We start from the raw sequence: 13,807 nt of genomic DNA, 5'->3' as shown, positions 1-13,807 counted from the left end.
GGGGATGAAGAAATACTTTCTCCAATTTGTGAGCTCAGGCAATCTACCCACCTCTGCCTCCCAAGTGCAGGGATTACAGGCGTGAGCCACTGTGTCCGCCAAGAAGTACTTTCTATTGTGCAGATGAGGAAACTTAAGTTTTACAGAAAAATAACTTTGCTCATAGTCAATACTATAGGTTCTTGAGTCACAATTCAAACTTGTGGGCTGAAGGTATAACTGTGATCTTAATCACTCCGTTACAGTGCCTACAGTGTTACAGGCTATGAGACACTAGGTTCCACAAGAAATAACAAGGGCATAGACATTCCTCAAGAAACATACAGACTAGTCAAGGAAGTAAGGCCAGGCAACTACAAGGCAAGACAGATCTCAGCGAACACAATCTGAAAGAAGCTTTAGAGTCCTACCCAGCTATCACAAGAGATTCCTTCCTTCCTAATCTAAGGGAACTTAAAAGGATGTGGCCTTTAAATTTGGCTTTAAAGTTTCAAGGATGTGAAGGCTATAAACAATTACTGTTAAAAGGGAAAGGCCAAAGTATATCATTAACAAAAACCACTGAACCAGGAAGGTACAGGGAATGCCAGCAAGACAGGGGCCTTATTTAAGCAAAAGATGGGTGAAGGTAAGGGATAAGAATCAAGACAGGAAAAGGAGTTTGAGACCAGATTATGGAGCATATGGCTTTGTGTGTAAGCTGCAGGAAGTCTATTAGGGATTTCTGAGCACAGTACTGTGGCAGGAGTGAGTTGTTTAGGATGATCATTTTGACAGCAGGTTGTAGGCGAGGCAGGGTAGGAAGAGATTAAAAGAGTAGGATTTATAGGAGACTAAAGACGGTTGGTAAGTGGTTACAAGATCTTGACCCTGGTTCTGGCTGGGGACCAGGGTGGGGAAGATTGTGACCTTGGGAGAGAACAGTGGAAATGAGAAGGGCAGAGATTTTGGAAACACAATTAACTCAAGTTGTTCTTGCTAAAATGATAACACGTAAGAAATGGAACTTTGAGAATATAAACATTTGGTTTTATGTCTCAGTTACAGAAGGCTGAGTAACTGAGAAACTTTTAAACTTAAATTTAGGAACTAAGTTTGGTTTAAAAGCCTGTCATATATACACACACATCCTATATGCACACATATGCTGCACACATATGGTGAGGACATTTGAAATAAAGATACAGAAAATAAAATACAGATTAAATTAAGATAACTTGACACTTGACTATGGAAGCAGTAAGAAGGCAATTTATTTTTTAAGTAGTTCTGTTAAATTTTGTCTGACTTTGGTTTTTATTCAATGGTTACATATATAAATTTAAAACAGAACTTTTTCTTTTCTCAAAGTACTCTTTTAAAATGGGTTATTCCACTTACTGGCCTTAATAAGAAAATAATTTATTTCTTTGTATTAACAAATGGGCAGCTTCACCTTGATTGGCTTTAATTACAAAGTTTCCATTTCACCCAGTTAAAAAATACTTAAACTTACTCAGTCCTCAGAGACATTTTAAAAAGAATGTGACAAGAGAAAGGAAGATAAGCATTTTTAATTACTTCATGTGCATTAAAAAATTAGACATAAAGCCACAACTTCCCTACTTCTACAATCTTCTATTCTTAGCAGCTCCTGAAGCAACAGTTTGAATAAGCTCTCTGTATCCCAAAGGACTTCCCAGAATTCTATAGATAAATGATTAGAACAGGAATCTCAAAAACATACATTTTCAAAGAATGTTCACACACGGTTAACACACAGATTTAAAAAGAAAAGTCAATTCAATCATGATTTAAGCCCTGGGCCTGATAGTTTATCTGTAAAATAAGGAGGTTTGTTAAGAGACAGTCTTAACTTAAATAGGGTAAATTTCCTTCTGGCAATGCGACGCCACAATATATTCATAGCAGACATTGAGTATCTACTACCTGTGAAGTATTATGCTACAAAGTTTTATACCTAAATTTCATCTGTCTTTTGAAGGCAATTAAATAGGAGTCCCTTTTATTCAGCCTTGATTTCTTCATTGGGTTCAGAGTGGAAAAATAGCTGTTGGCCCTAACTTTACATTTTCACTTCCATAGGCATTGTCTAACCTAGTGCTGTTCAGTATCATAGCCACTAGCTACAAGTTAAAAATGATCACTTAAAAAATGTGGCTAGTCAGGGCCAGGTGTGGGGGCTCAGACCTGTAATCCTAGCACTATGGGAGCCCGAGGCAGTGGATTGCTTGAGCTCAGGATCTCAAGACCAGCCTGAGCAAGAGAGAGATCCTGTCTCTACTAAAAATAGAAAATCTAGCTGGGCCTTGTGGCAAGGCCTGTAGATCCGGCTACTTGGGAAGCTGAAGCAAGAGGATGATTGCTCAACCCCAAGAGTTTGAAGTTGCTGTGAACTATGATAGCACGGCACTCTACCCAGGGCGAAAAAAGACATAATGAATATGTAAAATGCCAGATATCAAAGACAATTCAAAAACAGAAGGTAAAATATCCCAGTAACTTTTAATACCCTGGAACTTACTGGATTTAACACTAAAATTAATTCAAACCTGATGTGGTTTTTTGTTTTAGAGACAGAGTCCCACTCTGTTAACCCAGCTGGAGTACAGTGGCATTACAGCTACTGTAACCTCAAACTCCTGAGCTGGAGAGATCCTTCTGCCTCAGCTTTCCCAGTACCTGGGACTATAGGCAAGCACCATAATGCCCAGGTAATTTTTTTCTATTTTTAGTACACATTGGGCCTTACTCTTGCTTAGGTTGGTACTGAACTACTGAGCTCAAGCAATCCTCCTGCCTTGGCCTCTCAAAGGACTAGGATTATAGGTGTGAGCCACAGCACCTGGGCCTGTTTCATTCTTTTTTTTAACATTTGGCTTTATGTGGCTCACATTACATTTCTATTGGTGTAAATGTTTGTTTTGTTTAGAAACAGTCTTGCTATCTTGCCCAGGCTGGAGGGCATTGGCACAATCATAATTAACTGCAGCCTTGAACTCCTGGGCTCAAAGGATCCTCTGACCTCAGCCTTCTTAGTAGCTAGGATTATAGGTGTGCGCCACCATCCCCAGCATTTTATTTTTTGTAGAGATGTAGTTTTGAACTGCTGCCCTCAAGTAATCCTCCTGCCTTGGCCTCCCAAGGTGCTGGGCTAATGGATGTGAGCCACTGCCTATATTGATCTGAACTGTCAAGATCTCATCTACAGATTGCCAGGACCTCTCTTCATGGCCCTGATCACAAACTCTAGGCAAAGAACAATTATTCACATTTCTCTTGTTGTAATTCCTTTTACTTGCTATTTTCATGTCTGACCCTTGATCTATTTTTATTAGATTATTAAAAACCCAATCCATTACTATGAGGGCTAGGAACTTATTTTACTCTGAATTTTATATGAGAAGGGGGATGGTAGTTCTACTGTCTTTAATACTTTGAAACAAAGAATATGTCACACACACACAGGTATCAACATTTCTTGACTACTGAATATGATATGGAAATGCCTCCAAAGTTCCTAAGCAAATGACTGAACTTCCTTTTCCCAAGTGTTATTTTTCCTCCTCCATACCATGACCCACCCTTCCTTTAAACCCTCCCTCCCCCCAACACCTTGAGACTTGTCTCAAACTCCTAGGCTCCAGTGATCTTCCTACTTCACCTTCCCAAGTAGCTGGGACTACAGTCACCTGGCACCACTCTCAGCTAAATAAACACTTTCATCAGCTGTCTGCAGTTACTGAACATCTTCTGTCTCCCTGACTATTGTTAAACACTTGACTGTTCAAGAAGGGAACCATGACCAGAAAAGTGAAGGAGCCATCTAGCATAGTCAGAACACTGGACATCTTTGTAATTCTCTTAGACATTAAGCATCTTTAAATACATATACTTTCCTCCTCTACTTATCTGACTTACTTCCTTTGAATAAAGCTGATCATATTAAGAGGCTTACTTTATATTTAAAAACCACTGATGAAACAATTTGCACAATGAACTTGGAAAACTTTACTTGATCTGTATAAAAAGAAAAAAAAATTCAGTAGCAACAATGAAACAAGGGCATTTTGAGATTAATATATATGTCTAAAACAAGATGAAAACAGTTCAGTAAAAAAATACAATAAAAATTCTTCTGTATTAGAAATCATACTTTTACATTCATTTTGCTCTAGCATTGTTTTACTTAAGAGGAGGTAGTCTTTGATTAAAATTTGGTTTTCTAATAGAATATTTATATTGAAGTTTGGTATTTTAAACAAAATATTTTAAAGCAGAAAGGCACTTTAGGAATCAAGAGTTTTATGTACTTAAGAGATTCACATGATATGCCCCAAGTCATACAGCTACCAAGTGGTTGACCCCCTAGTTTAACTTGTTCTCTCATATTATGAGGCCTTAGTCTTTAACATCCCATCTCACAAGAAATAAGTTCAGATTTAGAGAGTAAATCTAAAAGGGTATGATATTAGCAATACTAATGCTCATTTTATTTGGAAGGAAAGCATTTTAGGAAAAGGAACAGGAGAAATAAAAACTGACAAGTTGAGTGTTGAAATAGTTAAATCCTGTTAAAATATTGATAGGTAAAAGAGGTTCACATAATTTACTTGAAATTTCCAACACAACTTACTTTTAGTAAATGGCAAGGGACATGATGTCTGGAATGGAGTCTGGGTCTGTTATTTTCTTCAGCTTAAGACTGAAACTATTTATTTTAATTGGTGGTATTGAATATTCTAATGAATATACATCTGAATGGAAGATTTGTAAGTGTACTTACAAAGGTATATACTTTGTATGTGGGATAACTTATTTATTTATTATTATTAAAATCTTCCATGGATATATACTAGTACATCATTCTAGTGGAACCCTATTCCTGTAAGCCTATTTTTTGCTCAGTTAATGAGACAAGATAGCATCTGCTATCTATATTACTATGAATTATTCACTCTCAAAAGTAATTAAATTACCTATAGTAAAAACAACAAAAAAAATACTATTTCTGCTTCAGTTTATTCTAAAAAGAGCAATCATTATTTTGCATCCTCTGAGATCTTTTTTTTCTCCTGTTCAATTCATTGATTACTTTTGTTGGAGACAGGGTCAATATGTGTGTTTAGGCTGCAGTGCAATGGCTATTGCCAGACACAATCATTGCACACTGTAGCCTTGAACTCCTGGCCCTAGAGATCCTTCTGCCTCAACCTCCCTAGCTAGGACTACAGGTGCATGCCATTGTGCCTGGCCAAAGTCTTTTTATTAACTTATGTGTCAGGTACCCTTCTGGGGTCTAGGAGTATAAATATGAATAACACCTATAGTAGTCTTAACATTTCCACTAAAATAAGTGGAAGCAAACCCATGTTGAGGATACTCTGATATACTACCTGTATCCAGTACGTCACAAGAGAAGACTTGGTTACACACACTCTATCTTGTTCCTCTGGAAGGGAGATGTAGGTGTTAAGCTTGAGATGAAGGGTGTTTTTAAGAATACTTGTAAAAAAACTCTAATTCTAGTTATGATTTAAATTTTCATCAGCATTATGGATTAGATGACAGCAGTCTAAGAATCACACAGAATAGGTATGAAAATTGCCAAAGACAAAGTAAATTTCATGTTACTTCAAATTTGCTTTATGTTATGGTTGGTTATTTATCAAATCATGGTATATTTAAGTATGGTACCATTCCCTGTCAATTATTACCACAGATGATGTACTTTTAGGGTTTTTAAAAAATTTTTAAATATTTTATTTTAATTTTTTTTTGACAGAGTTTCACTTTGTCACCCTCAGTAGAGTGCTGTAGCATCAAAGCTCACAGCAACCTCTAACTCTTAGGCTCAAGCGATCCTCTTGCCTCAGCCTCCCAAATAGCTGAGACTACAGGTGCCCACCACAATGCCTGGCCGTTCTTTTAGAGATCAGGTCTTGCTTTAGCTCAGGTTGGTTTTGAACTCCTGAGCTCAGGCAATTCACCTGCTTTGGCCTCCTAGAGTGCTAGGATTACAGGCGTGAGCCACTGCCCCCAGACTACATTTTTTTTAAAAGATAAGAAAGAAATTAGACATATTCAAAGTCTTAGATTCTGAAGGTAATAAAAGATGAGCACAATCTATGGGACTTGTAACAGAAGCACACAAATACATTTCCCCCCTAATTCTTAGGTTGAGCAATTAAAATAGGAATGGATAAAAACAAGCCAAGATAATTATTCTCTTCCTTAAACCCAAGATATCCTAGAGATAAATGTTCTTTATGATGGTTTCTTAAGAAAGCAAAAGCTTCATTTAGTTATTTAAGAATGCAAGAGTTTTGACCTAATGTGCATGATGCAATGGTACATTTCTAAACTATTAAGAGTATAATTATGATGGAGCTGTTACTTAGTTCAATGTAAGCATTTCACATTGTATATCAAAGCAGTATACTGAACCCCATAAATGCATCAATGTACAAAGTTATGATTTAATAAAAATAATAAAAAAATGCTTAGAGTGAGGCAGCCTGTCCTAGTTTGTGCTACCATAACATAAGCATTAGATTTAAATATCCTTAAAAATTATGAAAATTTAGTTATCAATTTGGAATATGTAATGGTCACATGGTTCTAAGTTCAGATTTAAACTAAAGTTCAAAACTGAAGAAAAGAAAAATAAATAAATAAAAATATAAGAGTTTGGTTTTTCCTGTTAATTAAAATAGTTTAGGAATCACAGCATCATCCATAAACATTTAGAAGAAAAAGTTTCTTCCAATTAAAAAATGCCTTCAAAATATCCCTGATATGTTTATATACCCAAATAATTTGTTACTAATACTTCACAGGAATATCATTTTATTACTGTAATCACAAAATCATAATTTCTGTACAGGAATGTATAAGTGAACATTAATCAATGCATTGATAATTCACTTCATAATGAGGGTAAACATACTTCAGAACATATTGTAAAGAAAAAAAAATGTAAAATTTTCTGGCCTTGCAGTGCACTTTTTAGTGCAAGCATTTAAGACACAATAGTGTTCAATTCAGCAAAGTATTGCAGAATATCATGCCACAGTCCACACTTAATCAAAGAGGGTCAGGACATGCAGCTTGTAACAAAATGTCAGAGTGTATGTGTGTACATATATATGTATATAAAACCACATGTAATTCATAAAATATATAGTGGTTTATTTAGATGGTCTTAAATGATTTCACTGTGGAATTCAGCATAACTGGAACAAACATCCAAGATCTTCGTAAGAGGAATAATCTTATTGCTAGGCAATGGCTTTGGCTTCCGGTAGGAATGCTTCCCAGTATTTTATCAGCTGTGGATGATAATAAAATATATTCTTATTAATTTTTGGTCATTTATAAGCATATATCCTTTACAGCATTAAACAAAACCCTATGTAAATAGCTACCAATGATTAACATTTACTAATGTCTGGTTCTTAAAGGGATCATTTTTACCTCCTTATTTGAAGTCTGTCAATATAATTCACATATCAACTATTTAAAACACCAGTTACTCCTAACTTCAGTTTTTAATGTGAACAATATAATTGTGAGAACTTGTAAGTTTTTTGATTCATGCAAATTATATAAAGACACAGATTATTACATATTAAAGATTACCTTAATACAACTATGATTACTTTTTCCAACATAAAGTGATAACATCTCCTAATTCAGAGGATATTCACATTTTATGTTATTGTTAGACAAGAAGAACAAGATAAAAGGAGGAAGAAAACAAATTAAGAAATAAAAAAAGGAAAAAGAAAAGAGAACATTGCGTAAAAAAGAAAAAACAAGGGACTGGAAAGAATTAGCTGCTAGTCTTCCCTGGACTGTGCAGAGAATAGACTGAAGTATAGACAAAAGTTACCTTTAAGATAATTCCTTTAAAAATAAGCTTATATGACTTATTTATATTATTCATATACCATCAAGCCACTGTACCCCAGCCTAAGAGGATTTGAAGATACCATAATCAGTTAATTCAAAACACAACCTATATTTTACAAAAACAAGTTTCTAGATTGTATATTTTAAAACTAGAAGAAATCTTTCTCTTCAAAACATTACACTATTTGATCTATTATTCAAATTTACATTAAAATAAACAGAAAAACACTGTTATTATCTTGTTATTGATTTTTATTGACTATAGCATTAAAACCAATGGTCTCTAATGAGAAAAATGCCACTTGCAGCATTCAACCACGGACAACCCCAAACAAAATAAAGCAAGAATTAAAACAGTACATTTTTTTCAAAGTTAAAAAATAGATAGTTATCGACGAACTTACTATGAGAATTTGTTCAAATCGGTTCTGACTAACAGGAAAAGAAAATGAGAAAGACAGAGGAAGGGCAAGTTGTCTATAAAGTTCCTTATGGCCTGACACTGTGAAAAGGGCCGGCGATAGTTTCCAGTTCCTTAACTACCCTTTTTTCCTTTGTTGTCATTGGTTTCCTTTCTCCATTTCTTATTCTTCCTTGAGTTTAAAACCTATTTCACTGATCATCTTCTTTAAAATTAAAATGTATACCAAAAATTCTAAAAGTTACTAAAAAAAAAATCAACTTACCTGTTGTTGTGTTTGTACTAATGATTCTAAGTACTTGATGATAACAGTTTTAAAATCCTTCACTCGTTCTTTCTATTAAAGTGCAATACATGAAAAAGTCCATTAGTAGAAAAATAAATTTTACCATAAAATTGCAACAAAATGTGACCATGCTATTACAAGAAGTACAAAATTATTATACATGCCTCAAATCTTCCCACTTCTTTTCGAATTGTTTTAGAGATCTGTTCAAAATCTCTTTCTCCTTGTTGTACTTTCGCCTCCCACTAATAAAAACAAACAAAAAAAGAAACTAATATTTTATTGCTGTCTGGGATAAAAAACCATAGTACTAGCTGTTATGACTACTCTTTTAATTTAAACATTATGCTCCTAAAACTTAAGAAAGCTCAATATTGAGGGCGGCTGCCTGTGGCTCAAAGAAGTAGGGCGCCAGCCCCATATGCTGGAGGTGGTGGGTTCAAACCCAGCCCCGGGAAAAACTGCAAAATAAATAAATAAATAAATAAAAAGCCCAATTTAGTATCACTCAAATGTGTAACTAACTTTCTTTTTTTTTTTGAGACAGAGCCTTAAGCTATCCCCCTGGGTAGAGTACCATGGCATCACAGCTCACAGCAACCTCCAACTCCTGGGCTCAAGCGAGTCTCCTGCCTCAGCCTCCCAAGTAGCTGGGACTACAGGCGCCCGCCACAACGCCTGGCCATTTTTTGGTTGCAGCCATCATTGTTGTTTGGCGGGCCCAGGCTGGGGATTCAAAACCACCACCTTAGGTGTATGTGGCTGGCGCCTTAGCCGATTAAGCCACAGGCGCCGAGCCAACTAACTTTCTAGTAACAGAAATGCATGTCAATTTTTCAGTTTCATTTTACTTCCAGATTTGCTTAAGATTAGAATATTCCAATACTATATTTAACAAATTCCAATATTCAAAGCTTAGTTAAATATAAATAAGAGGAAAGATTTGGGATATAAAATTTACTATGTGATAAACTAGCAGTGTTACAAGTGTAATTTTCTCATTTCTTCTTTATATCATCATTTCAGAATATATCAATATTATTGTTAATTTCAAGAATGTGTTCAATACAATTTATATGCCCATGAAAATACTTCAAACTAGAAATATGACAAACATTAAAACAAATTTTTTAATGGTAAAATGACCAGATTTTTTTAAAAAAGTGAAATTATGTTGTACTGAAGATCCATTGTAAACATTAAATTCAGTACAGAAATAAAATGTGAGTAGTGACCAATGGAACAGCTAAAATAAAATAACTGAAAACTTTTAAGCAATGAAATGATATTTTTCCCACTATGTGACCAAGACACTGGTACATACTCTTCAAAGAGCAGGTACATTTATTTTTAGTAATATAAAGGTTGTCCTACCTCTTCAATTTCCTTATTGAAGCATGGCAAAAAAAGTGTATAAATTATAATAAACTTACACAGATTTACTGAAATACCATATATAATACATATATATGGGGGGTAATGTTGCCTAGACAGCTAAATGTGGGTTAGGTCTCTCTCTAAACCCATTTTTAGACACAAAATAAGTAATTATCTGAAATAAAATTAAACACCTAAAAAGAAATCATAATTAATGTAAATGTTAATTTTAGGTCTTTGTATGCTTCTTTATTTAGTACATAATCATGTGGAGGTACAAAGGGTTTTGAGATTTTAATGATGATCAAAATGTTAACATAATTCAACACGGTTCATAAAAATATGGAAAAATAGCTAAGTATTCAATGATTCAGAAAGAAAGTTATGCAAAATTATGTACATATGAATGACTTATGAAAAATTTGAGTAAAGAAATAAAGCATTTAGTAATCACCTCTCTTATTTCATTTTTAGCTTGTTGTATTTTATCTGGTTTGTTAGCAACCATCATTTTTGCCTCGGTTTCACGTTTTTTGAGCAAAGTAATTTGAGCATCTTCCCATTTCTGCCAGCACTTCATTCGATGGTCAAACACACCCTGTAAGTGAATGACATAATGTTATTAGTAAGAGTAACACTGTAAAATACTTTCACAACACTAGAAGTGCTATAATACTGAGAGCAATAAAGCTGAGTATTTATGTGTCATTCTTTATTTTTTTTTTGAGACAGAACCTCAAGCTGTTGCCCTGGGTAGAGTGCTGTGGCATCACAACTCACAGCAACCTCCAACTCCTGGGCTTAGGTGATTCTTTTGCCTCAGTCTCCCAAGTAGCTGGGACTACAGGTGCCATAACACCGGGCTATTTTGTTTTTTTCTAGTTGTAGTTGTCATTGTTGTTTGGCAGGCCCAGGCTGAATCTGAACCTGCCAGCTCTGGTATATGTGGCTGGTGCCTTAGCCATTTGAGCTACAGGCACTGAGCCTTTTGTGTGTTTCTAGCATACTAAGATACTGAAAAGAAGCAGACCAATATCAAAGAAAAGTAATTTCCATATTTGTACCTAAAAAAAAAAAAAACCAACATTGGATGAAAAGTGAGCACTTGAAGTCAGAAAACAACATACAATATACACTTTACCAGCCTTTCGGGTTTTAAAATGTGATGACTCTCTAACAGAGTTTTATGCTTTGAGGAAAAATGTCTATAACAGGAAAATGCTGGTGGCATGTTCTCATTAGAAATTTTTCTACTAAATAACATTAAAACCAGATTTAAATGTTGGAAACGGGCAGCACCTGTGCTTAGTGAGTAGAGTGCTGGCCCCATATACTGAGGGTGGCAGGTTGGAACCTGGCCCCAGCCAAACTGCAACAAAAACAGCTGGGCATTGTGGCAGGCGCCTGTAGTCCCAGCTACTCGGGAGGCTGAGGCTAGAGAATCGCCTAAGCCCAAGAGCTGGAGGTTGCTATGAGCTGTGACAGCATGGTACTCTACCAAGGGTGACTCTGTCTCTAAAAAAAATAAATAAAATGTGGGCTCAGCGTCTGTAACTCAAGCAGCTAAGGTGCCAGCCACATACACCAGAGATGGCAGGTTTGAATCCAGCTCAGGCCTGCTAAACAACAATGACAACTACAACCAAAAAATAGCCGGGCGTTGTGGTGGGCACCTGTAGTCCCAGCTACTTGAGAGGCGGAGGCAAGAGAGTTGCTTAAGCCCAGGAGTTGGAGGTTGCTGTGAGCTGTGATGCCACAGCACTCTATCTAGGGCGACAGCTTGAAGAGACTCTGTCTCAAAAAGAAAAAATGCGATGGAAAAGATTACAACAGCAAATAAAACATGGCAAAACAATAGGAAAGTAAAGGAATAACAAAAATGGGGAAAAAAAGTCCTACATAAGATAAAAAAGGCAAAAGATGTACAGATGGCCATCCCCCCCCCAAAATGCAGTACTAAATAAAATAAGGAAAAAGACCCTAATCCAAGTCAACTAAACTCAATCAAATCTAGGAATTCTCTCAAAAGGTCTGGCAGAGCAAGAGTAAGTGACTAGAGGAAACAAAATATGGACACAGAATACTTAAAAGTCTCGTGAAAAAAAAATTGAAGTACAGAAGAATCCCTTTTCTAGCTTGATGCTGGGGATCTATTAATATTAGCATTTACTAACTGAACATTCATGAAGCAAACAGTAATAAACAGCATTAAATCAGAGTTACTTTATAAAAAGGGGAAAATATTTACATTTTTGGATTAGAAGTAATTTGACAGCTGGACACAGTGGCTCACACCTATAATCCCAGCACTCTGGGAGGCAAAGGTGGGAGGATCACTTCAGCTGAGGAGTTCAAGACCAGCCTGAGCAAGAGTTAGACCCTGTCTCTGCTACAAATAGAAAAATTAGCCAGGAATGATGGTGTGTGCATCTGTTGTCCTTAGCAGGCTGTGGTCTCTAGCCCAGGTGATGGAGCATGATTGTCTCCCAAAAAAAAGGAAATAACATGATAGGTATATTATAGCACAGTGACATAACCCAGTCTATGCTTAATAATTAATGGGTACTACTGTTAATGGATTATTTCTAACTAACACATATTTAAATATAACTCATTAATTCTCATTTTCTACTAAAAGTACAAAAAAAACCCTTAGCAATATTTTTAAAAGCATAATTGAATAGTATTTATATTATATTGCATATTTTAAAGTGTAGGCACTATTAGTATTAAAAATCCAATCAACCAGAAACCACAGTAATTTTTTCCAAAGAGTTCTTAGAGATTGTGGACATTTTAAATTAACCAGAACAAGAGATATGCTGATCAAACTAGTAAGTCAAAAGTACCTTGTATCTATAGGTTTATTTACTTATTTTTAGACAGACACTCAGTTGCTCCAAGCTAGAGTACCCTGGCATCAGCCTTGCTCACAGTAACCTCAAACTCCTGGGATCAAGTGATCCTTTTGTCTCAGCTTCCACAGTAGCTGGAACTACAGATGTCAGCCACAATGCAAGCTAATTTTTCTATTTTTAGTAGAGATGGAGGTCTTCCCTCTTGCTCAGGATGGTCGTGGACTCCTGAGCTTAAATGATCCTCCCATCTCAGCCACCCAGAGTGCTAGGATTACAGGTGTGAGCCACAGCCTGCCCATCTATATGTAGATAAATCCACTCTGCTGTATTTGTCATCTCATTTAATTTCTCTTATTAGTAAGGTCTACTGTCCTCTTTTGCTTTTCTTGTATCTATAAAGCCACATTTTCCCTAAAATGTTCTTTAGAAATTAACTTTACTCAGTCAAATTAATTTTGGCCAAATTCACAGAAGTAACACATGGAACACAAATAGTTTCAGAAAAAGTCACTATCATTTAAAACAAACAATCCTCGTCCCTTACCTCCTACTCATGTATGCACCTCTAGCCCCCACCAAAAACTAATCTAAGATTTTAGGCCTAGGGAAACTGGGCCATATCAGCTCTTCAATTCTAAATCACTCTATTGGATAACAATTTCATACTTACCAATATAGGACAAAAGCTAGCGAAAATGCCCTTTAAGTTCAATATTTGCTTAAGTTCTTAATATACATCAACTGGCTTTTTCATTGATATGCTAAATCTAAACTAATTCGACCTCGGTCCAATTTATTCTCATTTGTTGTGGTACAGAGACAGAAGCTATGATAAAGGTAAGACTACTAAAATCAGGTTATTTTAAAAAAATAAAATTAATCTTAAATATACATATTAACTTTGTTCTCCTATCCCTGTAATATAAGACTAGAAGCAAAAAAAAAAAAAAA

At 35.5% G+C, this 13,807-nt stretch overlaps 1 protein-coding gene and 1 pseudogene across 1 annotated transcript in view; both read right to left on the bottom strand.

The window, feature by feature from the left end:
* LOC100962934 overlaps positions 1-2,089 on the bottom strand; it is a 2,821-nt pseudogene extending 732 nt beyond the window's left edge.
* A 4,748-nt stretch (positions 2,090-6,837) lies between these two features.
* Positions 6,838-13,807, bottom strand: part of SNX2 (sorting nexin 2) — a 63,577-nt gene continuing 56,607 nt past the window's right edge. The window contains exons 10-13 of the mRNA XM_012811475.2: positions 10,453-10,596; positions 8,786-8,866; positions 8,601-8,672; positions 6,838-7,331 (exon numbers count right to left, since the gene is read on the bottom strand). Coding sequence (XP_012666929.1) covers positions 7,281-7,331; positions 8,601-8,672; positions 8,786-8,866; positions 10,453-10,596 — 348 coding nt within the window. The 3' untranslated portion in view covers positions 6,838-7,280. The remainder of the gene's footprint in view (positions 7,332-8,600; positions 8,673-8,785; positions 8,867-10,452; positions 10,597-13,807) is intronic.

This window comes from Otolemur garnettii, unplaced genomic scaffold (genome assembly GCF_000181295.1).
Source record: "Otolemur garnettii isolate 467f Iridium unplaced genomic scaffold, OtoGar3 scaffold00160, whole genome shotgun sequence".
Classification (NCBI taxonomy): domain Eukaryota; kingdom Metazoa; phylum Chordata; class Mammalia; order Primates; family Galagidae; genus Otolemur; species Otolemur garnettii.
The sequence above is the reverse complement of the archived record's forward strand: the minus strand, read 5'-3'. Positions and strand labels throughout refer to the sequence as shown.